This window comes from Centrocercus urophasianus, unplaced genomic scaffold, assembly GCF_019232065.1.
Source record: "Centrocercus urophasianus isolate 14NV4802_14NV808 unplaced genomic scaffold, USGS_Curo_1.0 seq_10, whole genome shotgun sequence".
NCBI lineage: Eukaryota > Metazoa > Chordata > Aves > Galliformes > Phasianidae > Centrocercus > Centrocercus urophasianus.
In genome coordinates this window covers 93,549,241-93,563,925 of record NW_024884142.1, presented here as the reverse complement: position 1 = coordinate 93,563,925, position 14,685 = coordinate 93,549,241, and the positions used below count along the sequence as shown (strand labels likewise).

General features: G+C 39.8%; 1 protein-coding gene across 1 annotated transcript; it reads left to right on the top strand.

Annotated features, from left to right (window-relative positions):
- Positions 1-344: 344 nt before the first annotated feature.
- GTF2A1L (general transcription factor IIA subunit 1 like) lies at positions 345-11,709 on the top strand. The gene is made up of 9 exons (XM_042821529.1): positions 345-365; positions 1,091-1,192; positions 1,750-1,873; positions 3,409-3,464; positions 4,627-4,720; positions 6,386-6,984; positions 8,446-8,727; positions 9,666-9,755; positions 11,602-11,709. The coding sequence occupies exons 1-9, from the start codon at positions 345-347 to the stop codon at positions 11,707-11,709; spliced, it is 1,476 nt and encodes a 491-aa protein (XP_042677463.1).
- The last annotated feature ends 2,976 nt before the right edge of the window (positions 11,710-14,685 follow it).

Genomic DNA, 14,685 nt, shown 5'->3' with positions numbered 1-14,685 from the left:
CCACGATTACCGTGAGACTGCCAACAGGAGCCAAAAGGCCAGCGAAAATAATAACTGCGGAGCAGCACAGCTTCACAAAACAGTAATTACTCCAGCCAGCCGTTACTGAACATGCTACTCAATTCCTACTTTTGAGGAGCTAATGGCAGTGGCTGGTCACAGTCAGCCCTGGCTTTCCACCTCCCTCGTAGAAAGCAGGTCCCTACGTGCCTCTCGGCTCGGCTCGGCCTCCCCCCATCCCACCATGTCTCCCACGTTCGGGTGGGGCCGGCGGCAAGCAGGCCGCGTCGCCATGGCAACGGCGCCTTTAAAAGCGGAAGGGGCGGTTATGGGAGGCTGCCGCCATGGCGCACGGCAACCCTGTGGTGAGGGGCTGCAGCCTCTCCTTTGAGCGGGGGGATGGGGAGAAGCGGCTGCCCCTGGCCTGGTGGGGCGGGTTTTCGCCAGGGAGCTAGGCAGGGGTGCTCTCTTCGTGGTCACTGCTTTATTTTTGCTGATTTGAAGGCAATGGTTGCACTTTTCAGTTGCTTTATGGAGTTGTTGCCTAGTATACAGTGTAGTAATTAGCAGTCCTTGTCCTAAAGCTGTGCTTAGTGCAAGTTCTGCCTTAACTTCATCTTTCCCCTTGTATCAGTATGCTGTTGAGGTGTAGGGATTGCTGTGATTAGTAAGCCTTACGCTGCCCAAAGCTTGTTAACTTCCATTTTGGTCTGAATGGCTGCGTCTAGAAGCTTGTTATAGCTGGTCTGCTCTCCAAGACAGCAGGGATGAAGCAATAAAACGTTGTGTTACAGCCCTACTGTAGCATAATGATAGCTCAAGAGTTAAAATTACTGTAACTTAGCAACTGTATGGCATCGTGCTGCTGTCTCAGACAACAATCTTGGGTCATACAGGCTTACAGGAACAAATGGGCTTGCGTTTTTGGTAGCCTTTCAGACACATGGCAGAATACTTGTACTGAAGTGCTTGATTCGTGTTGTTCAGTTTGTAACAGTTGTTTACGTGGCCAGGTTAGAATTTATGCTATCACTTCAAATATTACTGTTCATCTTAATTTGAATTTTTTTTTTCTTTTCTTTTGGCATAGCCTAAACTCTACAAGTCCATTATTGACGATGTGATTGAAAGTATTCAGGACCTCTTTGCAGAAGAGGGAGTAGATAAACAGGTTTTGAGAAAGCTGAAGGAGGTTTGTTGGTTTTCCATGTATTAATAAATACTGTATAGTTATCTGTTTCTCTGTCTTCTAAAGTGTGTTGATTTTTGCTCTAGCTTAGATTTATAAATATTCTGTAAATACTGTACTGGGCTTCTGGAAGGCAGAATCTAGTAGTGATTGTAGCCATGTTTATTGTATGAAACTGGTTTACAGCACTGCTAGTTGGCTGAAGGAAGGGATTACTCCACTGTGCAGCCTCACCTTGAGCACTGTGTCAGGGGAGGGCTGGGGGGTTAGGGAAAGGCTCTGCCTCAGAGGGTGGTGGGCATGGAGCAGGTGGTCCAGAGCAGTGAGCATGGCCCTGAGCTGCCAGAGTTCAAGGGGCATTTGGACAGTGCTATGAGACGTAGAGTTTGGGTTGTGGGTGATGTGGAGCCTGAAATTGGACTCAGTGATCCTTTTGTGTAGCTTCTATCTTAGCATGGTCTATGATTCTCTACTTTTGGACAATCTAGAAATACCTGATTTACAAATAAGATAAGTGGCTTTAAAACTGATATCAGTTGACTTTAATATTCTCTTTGCAGCTCTGGGAAACCAAGGTTATGCAGTCTAAAGCAACCGAAGGCCTCTTCAAACACAGCCACCATTCTTCACGCTTAACTCTACATGTTCCACACAATTTTCATCATGTTTTGCAGGCTCCAACAGGTCAGACTCTGCAAATGCAGTTTAAGTATAGCTCAGTGTTTTAAGTATCTTTTGGAAGACCTGAAGATGCTGGAATGGTCTTTGCCATGCTTTTGTGTATATCTAGCATAACACAGGACAGTATGTCTCGCCCTGAAAGCAGAGCTTGAACCGTAAGGGAGAAAAATAAACTTTTGATTAAAGCTGTACAGGTATGTCTAGATGCATTTCATCTGCCATTTATTTCTAACAGGGAAACATGAAGAGAGAATTTTTGTCCTCTTGCCTCTAGTCTAGAAATGTAAAGCTTCAGTTGCAAATTCACCGGATGTGTTAAGACTTTGCATCCCTTATAATGTATGGCACAATGTGTGCTGGGGGTTATGTGACATGCTTGTGCCCTGGAGCTCTTCTGTCAAGCTGGAGTTGAGTCTAGTTCTGAACATCTCAAAATTCAAGCCCTTACTCAAACAGAGTGCAAGTTTTTGGTTTGTCATTTCAGTTGGTTACATTTCATTGTACTAAAAACAGCATTTGCAATGCACAGAAGAATGTGACTTTTACACAGGCTCAGCCAGCAGGACTTAACTCTTCTTGATTAAGGCTTCAGTGGGCCACCTGACTGGTATGGTAATCTCATGGTAGGATGGAATTCTCAGCTGAGGCCTGTGAGAGAGGACCAGGACCTTTCCTGACAAAGAGCAAAGATCATATGTAATTGTTTAATGAAAATGTATCGTAGTGCTTGTGTCCATGGAGGACCTTTCATGGTTCATGGCTTTCATCTGCTTATTTTTTACAGTCTTATTTGAAAGGACTGTTTTTGGAGACAGATACTTTATTTATCCCACGTTATTAAAGGGGAAATAGATTTGGGCTTTTTTTTTGTTATTGGAAGCTTTACATTTAATTAACTTCATTAATCCTATGTTTTGGAAAGGCACAATCAAATCTGTTGAATTCAGGGAACTTTTTTTTGTTGTTGTCTATTTTTTAGTAGGATTTGAATTAGTGTTTTCAAACTAGTTAGGGATGCATAGATTCTTCTGTGCCTGAAGTTTGCAAAAGTTTTCCCTTTGATTTGTCTTTTAAGTCAGTATTAATGCTTTAGTATACCCATCTTACTGTTAGCACCATTGGATATTTGCTGGAGCAGAAAACAACTTATACGTTTTCTTCATGTTGCCAAGGCAGTGCATTTTATGCATGTTGATTGTATTAATAAATAGAAATGGCATACTTAGCTTCTACACTGCAACTTCTTAAGTTCATTGAACAGAAATATCATTCCAAGAAAATCTCCAGGATAAACTTTTATAAAATGCAAGTTTCCCATATCAAGGTATAACCTGATGCTCTGAGTACAGCATAAGCTTGAAGCAATGTAAAAGGAAGTATATCCAGCAGCTTCATCTAGATGTGCTTATTTGTTGATCTAACTGTATGAACTGAAGTTAGATTGCTTTAGTTTTAGGACTTCATGATGTAAGTAACTGAATGTTCAGCTGTTTCTGAGACATTCTGTTTTGTTTTTTTTTTTCTTCCCCTTTTAATAGCTTCTTTAGTTATCCCAACTGGAGGAGGCTTTCAGCATTTCATGGCAACAGACCTGGTATGTAGCTGTAGTGACTTTTCTGTGTTGATTATTCTGAATTCTAAATATTTAAGTTTGTCAGTTGTTAACAGGCTGGTGGGGAGGCAAATTTGAAGCATTTCCCCTGCATAGATGCCTTAGGGCAATTATTTAGGAGCAGAAAAGTTAGCATTTCTAATAACTGTTTTATCTGTGCAATGTGGACTGATAGGCAAGGGAACAGGAATCTTATTGGCAGAGAATCCACAGCTGAAGAAACTCAGTGTGTCATGTCTAGCCCTCTTATTTTTGAGGAAAACCATACAAAAGCTAAGAGTTCCTGGAGGGAGGGCTCAGTTGCTGTCTAAGCAGGGGAAAAAGGATGGAGATGCAGCACTTGGTTCTGCAAGCATTGGAGCCAGAAGTGTGCTGGAAAACATGCTGCACAGATTTAGCCCATGGATTGGTAGTACTGAAAATGTACGTGTGTGCAACAGTTTTCTTATTATTGAGTGTTTAAAGTCAAGTTGGAAGCTGCATTATCTGTGAGGAGCAGAAATGGGACGAAAGTGATGTTTTTGGAGTGATAGGCTCTGACCTCTTGGCACAGCAGAACTTGTTAGGGCAGGGGAGGATGCCCTATCATCATTCAGAGCATGATGAATGTATTGAGTGCCTCCTCCTGAGCCTTCAGCTAATGAGTTTGCCAAGCTGCCAAACAATATTGGGAAGATGTTTGTGTAACATGTGAATTCCCTGATTTAAAATGTGCATTTCCCAAGAACAGCTAGTTTGAAAGGGAACTTTATATCCAACTCTTTGCTTTCCAGGAGAAAAGAGAATGATACCAAGTGTTCTCATAGGCCTAAGTGAGGAGTCTGTACAGCGTGCATAAGCTTTTGTAAAAGAGGCTGAGTGGGAAGGTGTTGTTGTGGATGATGTGCTCACTGAGGGTCTGCAGGTGGCTTGTTAATTTTCAGTATATGATAACTGGAAGAACTTGGGGCAAGCCATTATCTTTGCAGTCAATACTATCTGCCTATATATCAAAAATCTGAAGCAACTCTTCAGTAAAGGTGATTACAAAAAGGCTGTCTTTTTTTTTTTTTTTTTTCCTTTGGGCATGTTAATTGTGACATTTAGGGCCCTATAAGAGAATAAGGTATGAGCTGTTACTTAATAAACTTCTTGCATTTCTTAGGGTGCTTCACAAAAGGGTGCAACTCTTACTCTCCCTTCCAGTGTTGCTTATCCCATACATGTACCAGCTGGACTGACTCTGCAGACAGCATCTGGTAAGATTAAAGAGGAGATGTAACACATCAGAGTGCACTGACTGTATGTGGATATAGATGGTTCTGAGTGCAGTAGATAAAATAAATGTGAAGTTAAAGTATAGGTGGGTAGAGCCAGTTATCCTCCTCTTCCTTTGTAGCTTGTAATTGCTGCATGGAGGAAGTAATTATGTTGATTAGTTGGTGTGTCAGTTGTGTATACTTGTAACATCAGTTAAGATGAGCTGCCAGGTGATGCCATTTTTTTGTTTGCTCGCTTTACAGCTGTGTGCAAACACATGCCTTTGTCAGTCTGGCTCTGTGTTCTGCATGAGGGGCATCCTTTCTGTTTTAAGCTAGTAATGCTGTTTTGGTGTTTCAGAATTGAATTCATTTCTTATTCAAATGAAATCTTAGCACCCATCACCCCTTTTTTTTCTTTTAAATCACTCTCCTTTACTGATGAAGTCATCTGTAGTGCTGTACCAAATCTACTTGTACTGCTTAAGTTGTGATGAGTGGGAAGGTAACTTCATGGGTTGACTTTTTCCTTTAACAGCCATTCCTCGAGCAATAATGCCACTAGATGTCTATTTCAAGTATATGTTAAATTGAGAACTTGGTTCTGGCATCTTAATTTTAACACTGATAATAACAAGGCATTCAGCATTTCGAGTGGTTTTCATACAAGCACATACAATGGGAGGACAGATAAACTAGAAGCTTTTTGTGCCCAGTTTTGTTTTTTTTGTGGGGATACTGGAAGGGCCTTAAAAGAATGAACTATCCCTGTACATAGGGATCAGTTTACTGTGCCATTAAAACTACTGAGTTTCCTTCTATAGGGTACTGTGGAGGCACAACCATAAATACAATAAATGGGTATTAAACATGGTAATCTAGATGGAAGCTTTGATTGAAAAAGCCTCTAAGCTCTTAATTGGGGGTCAAACTGTGCTTGGGGGAGTACTGCTTTGTGTACTTCCTGTTGCTTTCTTTTTATTTATTTTTTTTGCCTGGTGTCTTAGTTTCAGCTGGGACAGAGTTATTTTTCTTCATAGAATCTGGTATGATGCTACGTTTTTGTTTTAGGAGAAAATCAATGTTAACAACACACTGATGTTTCTGGTTGTTGCTGAGCAGTGCTGCCCAGAGCAAGGATGTTTCAGTTTTCTCAGCTTCTCCTATTGCCCTGCCAGGAAGGTGGTTCGAGGGACAAACTGTATGGAGGGGACAGAACCAGGGCAGCTGACCTAAACTGGTCAAAGAGATGTTCTGTGCTATGCAGCATCATGCAGAAGGAATGTTTGGGGAGGGGGAAAAAAAAGGGGAAGTTCATCAGGTGGGCTGCTGCTTGGGCAGTGGCTGCATCTTAATTAGCCGGTGATGAGTGATTGCTTGTGCACCACCTATTTTATATATATAATTATCATAACTATGATCCTTTTCCCCTCTTCCTTTTTATTATCTTATGAAATAGTTTTTATATCAACCCACATGTTCTACTTTCTTCTTTTTTTTTTTTTTTTTGCTTCCTAATTTTTCCTCCATTCCACCAGGAAGGTGGAGATTGAATGAATGATTGTTGTGCTTAGCTACTGCTGGGTTAAACCAAAACACCTGGGCGTTGGCTGTTGTCTCTGTAGTTCAACCTTATGAAGCAGTTCTTCACCCTTCTCTTTGTAGGGCAGCTTTATCAAGTAAATATGCCTGTTATGGTTGCACATGGCCAAGGAGATGCAAGTATTCTGCAGCATCCTCTTCAGCAGATGTTTCAGCCCGTTGGCCAACCTTCAGTTCTGAAAACAAACGTTGCTAGTGTTGCTCCAGTGAGATCTTCTGTCCAGGCAACTGCTGAGACATTGCAAACCCAGAAGACTGAAGTCCAACAAACTGTGGTGTTTCAACCGAGTACCTTGCAGAATAAACACCCAGAGAACTCCACCAACACTGTGCTGTTTCAGCAGCCTGCAGTGAGTCGGCAGGAGATTGCAACTAATGCAGTGTTAAATCAGTGTGCAGAGTTAACAGAAAAATCCCAGTACAGCCGTCTTCATACAGCTGTGTTTACTTCAGGATCCTCTGAAGTGTTTTCTCCTGCTGAATCCTTGGCAAACGACCCAGGCAGTGTGCTGCTGCCAGATGTGGAGGGGCAGTTAGACATGAAGCCTCAGGAATCAGTGCAACAGCAGGTGTCTGATGTCATTGAGCTGATTATCAAGGGCAAAAGTTTAGATGATAATGCTGCTCTGAAAGACCAGGATAGCGAGGCTCCCACAGACAAGGTAGGAGTCTTTATTTCTAAGCTGGTGAAAATGCATCTGTTGTAAATGGTTGTGTGAGGAACAAGCTTTGAACGAGGTGTGATCAGATGCATCTGTAAGCAGCTGAACAATAACAAAAAGTGTAATTTTTAAGTTTGCTATTGAGCCTGTTTTGAACAGAGTAGCTGACTGCTTATTTTTACATTTAGAACTTTGGTTACCACTGCTGAAAAAAACTGGATTGAATAGAATATTAGTTTGAAAGACTGAAGTGTGTTAGTTGTAGTGCATTCATAGATTTATAGACTATTTTTGAGATTTTTCTGGCCTCAGAACAGATGTGAATGATGGTTTTAGAACTACAGTGTCTTTGTGATGCTGAATCTGCTTGTGCAGAGTGGCCAGTTGTGGTCAAATTGCGTTTGGAATGTCAGAGTTTAGTTTTAAGTCATAGTGTATGAAGGGCAATTAACTTACTTTGAGAGTCCATACTGAGTATAAGAAGTCAGATTTCTGAAGTGAGAATCTGCAGGAAGGAAATGTATTTTCATGGGGGAAAAATCCTGACAAGCTAGAATCCAGCTAGAGCTGTGTTGGAAAACTTAAATGATTTTATTTCACAAGCCTCTGTCTTGACTTCATTACTCCTTGTTCCAGCAATCATTTGCAAATATTGCAAGTTCAGGCTGGCGTGCTGACTTTGAGTTGTACTGTTTATATGAGATTGAGGCAAATTTATTAAATACAAATTGAATGGCAGTAACAAAAAATGTCAGTAAACAGAAAGCATCTTACTTTGCTCATCTACACTTGGGCAAGATGGTGAAGACTGGAGGAAGAACTGAAGGTCAACATGTAGTCTTACTTTCTTGATTTAGAAACTGTATGGACGTCAACTTAGTGCTACAGTAAAAATTGAATGTGAAACCAAAGATCACTGAAACTTTAAAACCTTTTTACACTCCTGTGAGTTCCCTGTTCAGAAATTCTAATGCTTTTATGTGCAGTAACTTGGAGAACTGAAGTATTTACTCTCTCATCTTTTTATATCTTATTTAAAAATGCATTTTGAAATGAGGGAAAGGGATGAATACATCTTGGCTTTTTTTTAATAAGAAATACTCTAAGTTATTGGAATTTTCTTTGCGATAGAAATTCTAGAGGCTAGCATGAATATCTTTTTTTTTTCTGAAGAAGTTGTTTAAGTTGTTTGACTACAGTAGTGTTAAAGAAAAGTCTAAGAAAATGTATTTCTATGTTACTAAGGGAATATTTGACACTGATTCCATTTGAGGTAGATGTAAGAACAAGGTTTTTCAAACATACTTGGGGTTTACAAGTAGGCTGGGACTTGAAGCTCCCACTTAAAGCAACAAGATTTAGGGCACTTATTAAACAAAAATCTTAGGCTTTATATTGAACAATGAAAGCTGTGGTGCTAATTCACAGGCTGTCTCTGGTCTTTTTTTTTATTCTTTTCAGATGGAACCTACTGAGCAGGTGGAATCTGATTTGCAGTCAGAGAGGGCTATCTGCAGTGACACTGAAGGCATAATTCAGCTAGATGGAACTTGTGATGGTTCTCCCAAGAAAGAAGTACTACATACAAAAGATACAGAAGAGAATGAGTTCATTGACATTATTGAATCAGAGGATCTGAAGATTCTGGAGGGTGAAGAAGATGAAGAAGCTGACAGTATTTCAAACTCTGAGTCTAGTAGCAGCTGTGACAATGAAGAGCCCCAAACAGACATTGTTGAGGAGGTAATTTACTTTTAAGCCCTCTGAAGGATGTTACGATAAAGTAGGTCCAGTAACTCAGTGTTTGAGGTGGATACAACAGCTCCTGTGGAGTATAGTGCAGAGAGTGCATAGTGAGGGGCTTCTTCTCTAGAGGAGGTGCTGCTGAGGAATTACTAGAGAGCTTGTTAGGAGGGTAGCGAACAAGTGAAAGGTGTTGAGAAGTCATATGTTTACTGGATCAGTTAAAATACTTGATTAGCAGAATTAAAACTCTCTGGTGAAAGCCTGCCCTCACTGGAATTGACTTCTTTCAGTTTTAAGTAAGATTAGGAAAGTAATACAGTTTTATTTCTCCTGGAGAGCTGCAGAGAATTGGATAGAGGACAGTGATACAAGTGCATTTGTTTCCCAGGAGAAGATGCTGTTGTGTGTATGTGTTCTTGAGATTCACAAGAGCATTAACTTGCAGAATCTGAACTAAAATATATCATAGAATCTTGGAATCCTTTGTGTTGGAAGGGACATCTGAGGCCAATCTAGTCCAACTCCTGCAACGAATAGGGACACCACAGTTAGGTCAGTTGCCCAGGGCCTGATCCAGCCTCACCTTGAATGTCTCCAGGAATGGGGCATCAACCACAATGCTGGGCAGTATGCATCATTTGATGAGTATACCAGTTACCAGGTGCAGCTTTGGCTGTAGCAGCTCTGCTTTGTTTTACTTTGTTTTGCCATGTGTTGTTTTTTGTTGTTGTTCAGGGGAAGGATGCTTTAGTTTTTGAGAACATAGACGTGAAGATGCTTGTAAGTGAGCTTTGTACAGCATCATTTTTCATAGCTTCTAAGTCTTTCTTTGAGTGTTAAACTTCATTGTTCTTGTTGTGTCTAATGTCAAGAATATTCAATGCTAACTTGTAAAAATAGATAAAATACTACTTAAATGCAGTCTTATTCTCTAGGACCCATTAAATTCTGCTGATGATGTCAGTGACCTGGACATTGCGGACTTGTTTGACACCAACAATGTGATAGTTTGTCAGTATGAGAAGGTACGATATGTAGTTCTATCTTTGTCCCTTACCTGCCTTAAATATCTTCATATCTGGCCTGCTTTTGGTGCCTTTTAAAGAAAAACTAATGTAGTAGATGGATTAGCTGACAGTAGTCTGAAGATTTGTGTGCTGTTTTCTGAAACAAGGACGATCAAATTGTTCATAAGGGCCTACTGGGGAAAGAGAAGAAGGTCGAATGTTTCAAAATTAAGACTTGTAAACCTGCTAAAGCTTATGTGCTTCCTTAACTTCTAAGTAACACGAACAGTTCCATGGATGCACGGCTGCACTTTAGCCATGGATTAAGATTTCAAAATGGATAACAGTGTGTTCTGTTCCTAGTTCTCACTTTGAAGTGCTTCTTGAAAGATTTTAGTACAAGAATTTGTTGTCTGAAAAACAAAACAGTTGCTAAGGGCCATTTTGCCCTGTTTTGTTTTTAATATTGAAGATTTAGCCTCATTTTGAATTCTCAGAGATCAAATGAAGTACTTGGTTTGTTTTGGACATTTACATGACTATAGCTTAAAGACTGACAAAGCAAAGTATGTATCTTATTTTGAAAGCAAATATGGGATAAGATTCCAATAGTTTGCAAAGGTTGACTTGGCTTTTATGCTTTCATAAGAGACTTGTGATAATTCTTGTATGTTCAGCTAGCTCTGCCTTAAAGGGGTCTGTGTTCTAGGAAACAGTGGGCTGCTAAGAAAACTGTCTTTACTAAAGTGTAACAGATTGAGCTTCTGAAGATAGTTATTTGGGAAGATGTAGCTGCAGGGATGTGTGTGGAGAAGCCATCAGAAATCAAGCCTGTGTTGTTGCAGACGTACCAGTACACAAAGGTTTGAAGCATAGTAACTTAATTTGATACCACGAGTGCTAGAGGTAGTGGATTTCACATCTATAGCAAGTCTTGTCTGTCATGAGTTGGAAAATCAGTTCAGTGTTTTTCCTTAAACTGGTATGAAGTTCAACACTAGATAAGTCTATAGGGAATTTAATGTCAGATGTCACTGGAAATTGGCAGTTAGGGAAGTTGAGGGAGGTGTTGGTAACTTCCCCTTTTCCAACATATTTTTAATAAAACGTATCCATGTAATAGAATTTTCATAGTTACCTATGAAATTATCTTGTTACCTGTAAAAGAATGCCAAAAGCAAAATGGCTGTCCTTTCTCCTCCTGCTCTCCCATGTCCTGAATTTGAAGATAAGCTGTTGCTTACAACACAGGAAACTTAGAGATGTGTAAAATTCCTTCCTTGCTATCAAACATAAGCTTTCTGTAGTGTGGATCTTCATGCAGGCCTTTAATAAGAAATAATATGCAAAGTCTATCTTGCTGTTTTGTATGGCAGTTTTTGCTTTTTGAGCAATGTCCTGTTGTTAGCATTACCCTACCATCCTTTGTGCATGCAGTATTGCTTTGTCGTGCATGTGGGAAAAGGAAATGACTGCGTTGTAGTGAAGCTGTACTTGTTCGGAAGGTGCAGTATATTGGGGAGTGGTACAATAGTTATATTGCTTTTTTTCCTGCTTTCACACAGTTTCCTTTCCCTACTGGTGTAGGTGAGAGGGTAAGAGGGTTGTTTTATAATTAGTGTTTTCAAAGGGAGATGGGAAAATTAGAAGATTCAGGAAGTCATTCTCTGGAGAGGGTAAGGAATTTGGGATGAACAATTCATGTCCGCTGCCTTTATTGAGTATTTGTGGCATTATCAAAGAGTATCTTGCATGTTTGGAGCTGCCATTTTAAAATAAATCCAAATTTTGCATACCAATTTATGCTTTAAAAAACACTTTTCTTAATGGATGATCTAATTTTTTTTTTTTTGTGTGTTATCAGATACATAGAAGTAAAAACAAATGGAAGTTCTTCTTAAAAGATGGAGTGATGTCCTTTGATGGTAGAGACTATGTTTTTGCAAAAGCTGTTGGAGATGCAGAGTGGTGAAATCTCACTGTTGTACGTATGTTAAGACTGGCATTGTTCTTTCACAAACCATCTGTGAAACAACTAAACTTTCTATATTTTGCCATAAAGACCCGTACAATTAGCTAAAATATGTAAAATCTTTGTTAAAACATGCAAATTAAAATAGTACTGTTAACTACAATCTTTTCTCTTCTGATTATTTCATTACTTTTCCAGCCAAAAAGCATTGTTGAATTGAATAGCTTTATAGACTAGAATGTTGTGTTTGTTAGTAATTCAAGAAAACCATAGAATACTAAGTGACTGTATGTAAGTAAATTGTGGTTTAATTTTCTTATTTTTTTTCTTAAATAAGAGCTGGAGTATAACCTGAAATGTAAAACTACACAGTTGTGAGAGATACTTGTGTTCAGAGTCTGAGATTTAACATCTGTGCAAGTATGAAACTTGTGGCTGTTTCAGCTGAGTATTTTTCTCCTCTTTCTTTCTTCTCCCTTGCTTTTTTTCTTGTTGCTGTTAATTTGTGGTGGCCTTTTTTGGCTTCAGCATACAGGCAGGTATTTTATATGCAAGTTGGGAAACATGGGTGGAAGACCCTTGAGCTCAATATATGAAAACTATTATTGCTTATTCTATACCTTCTCTGTCTGCTGGGATGCAATGAATAGTGTGGGTTGTTTTTTTAACATTTGAATGTGATTTTCACTGTCAACGTGAAGTCATTTAACTTTGGTTCTGCATGTATCAACTACATTCTATGACTACAGACCAGTAGGCTGTGAATGATGCAAATTGTGCATAATAAAAAAAGTCATCTCGTATAGTCTTCTAGCAGTGAGGGTTTTTCTGTCTTTAGAGAAATGTGTAGAAGTCATGCATGTGACAATAGCTCACCCTGCCATGGGCATTGCATTCCCAGCAGTACTAAACATTAGCTTCCTGTTTATTCCTCTAAAAATATAAAGCTCTGTGCCCTTAGGTCCAGGCCCTATGTCTTCATAGCTGTAGCTTTCTCCTAGCTAACTCATCTTTCTTGTAGGGCAGCGCTAGAAGTTAAATGCCAGGCTGACTCAGAATGGGATCAGTCTGTTAGAAGAGCAGTGGCAGCATCGCTCACTAGGTCTGGCAACCCTCTGTTCTGGCTGCATCTGCTGAAGGAAGGCAGTAATGAGACAATGGAACAGGCTGCCCAAGGAGGCTGTGGATGCCCCATCCCTGGAGGCATTCAAGGCCAGGCTGGATGTGGCTCTGGGCAGCCTGGTCTGCTGGTTGGCGACCCTGCACACAGCAAGGAGTTGAAGCTAGATGATCATTGTGGTCCTTTTCAACCCAGACCATTCTGTGATTCTGGTTTTCTCAACTCTCTGGGGGGATGCTGTAGCCTTGAGAAGGAAACTTAATGAGAAAGTTGGAGAGAAGGAATATGGGGAAGAAATAAGAAAACCAAACCTTGTTCATAATGATATGAAGCATTGTGCAAATGACAGAGATGTCTCTTTCCTACCCCTTCTTAGTTTAAAGCCGTTCTAATCGTATCACTATACTCCCTGACAAAGAGCCCCTCTCCAGCTTTCCTGTAGGCCTCCTTCTGGTATGGAAAGTTTGGAGAAAAAAAAAAAAAAAAAAAAGTCTCCCAGGAACCTTTTCTTCTGCAGGCTAAGCAAGCCTGGAAGCAGGAAGCCCAGAAAAGATGAATTTACAGGGCATGACTGGATGTACCATTCGCTCTCTGAGTGATTCTACTGAGAACAGAGCCTCTTTTTGCTAGTCACTGTAAAATTAAGTGGCTAAAGAGCACCTGATTAGCAGGTAGTTTTAAAGATGAACTGCTGCATCTTTCTGGTTACAGTGTTAAAGGCTGCTTCTAAATGAAGGTGAGGAGTCAGTGCTATGAGCACCTTTGTGATACCTCATCTCACCTCTCCTTGTTTCTTTTCAGAGTTTGTTCATCTGTGCTTGGGTGCTGAGATATGATATAAAAGTACTGGAGTAGGAAATGATTTTTCTTTTTTCTCTTGTAAGCTGTCCTAATTCATAATTATTATTTGCTTTCTAACTACCAGTCTGATCTGCCTTTGTATTTTGTTCTTGAAACATTTCTCATGCTTTAATGTTCTGTGAGATGTTGTTTTTTTTTCTCCAGCTTGCTGCAAACTCTATGTAGTCCATGTGTGTGCATTATAGAAACTTTTCATCTGGAATACAAGGTATATTTTTAATACTGCTGTCTCTCCAAACTGCTTGTAAGACTTATGGGTTGGTGATGTTTTTCATTCTGTTTTTTGACCCTTTGACACATTTGAGAAAATGGCTGCTAAATGCATATTTTAGCAGCAGATCTTTTGGCTCCTACAAAACTGCTGAGATGTTCCTTGGGGGTGCCTGTGATGATTTTCCCAGTCCAGAGCTGTGGGCTGTGTATGTGGGTGTCTTGTACTCCTACACTAGGGATGACTTCCGTTTTCTTTCATTGAAGCACACAAGAATTGCCTTTATGTTTTGTTTAAAGTGTTCTTGAATGAATTCAAAGACAACTTTGAATGTGAACACTTAAAGCTAACTCAAAATATCAGAAGTTAGGGATTTTTTTAGACTGGAGAAAAATGTTCCTTATTAAAATGTAAGCTCAGTTTGCTGATTACTTTAATCTATGCCTTAAGCAGCGATCAGATCAGAGTGTTTTTGATGTTCAAATTTTGCTCTGATGCTTTTGATTTTCACTGTTTGCAGTCAAGCAAATGTGTCACTGCAGATACGACACAGTGTGTCCACAATATCAGTTGTGACCACTGAAGATGCTTCAATTAACGGCTGTCTAAAACCTTACATTACAAAAGAAAGCTTACCAGGAATAAAGACATAGATTAACATGTAACTTATATGAGAAGCTTAGTGTGAATCTAAATCACTAAACCAATAATTTACTTGTTCATTTTTGTATAGCAAAACATTTGAGTTGAGTGAGCTTTTCACCCTTATGAACGGCAATGTAAG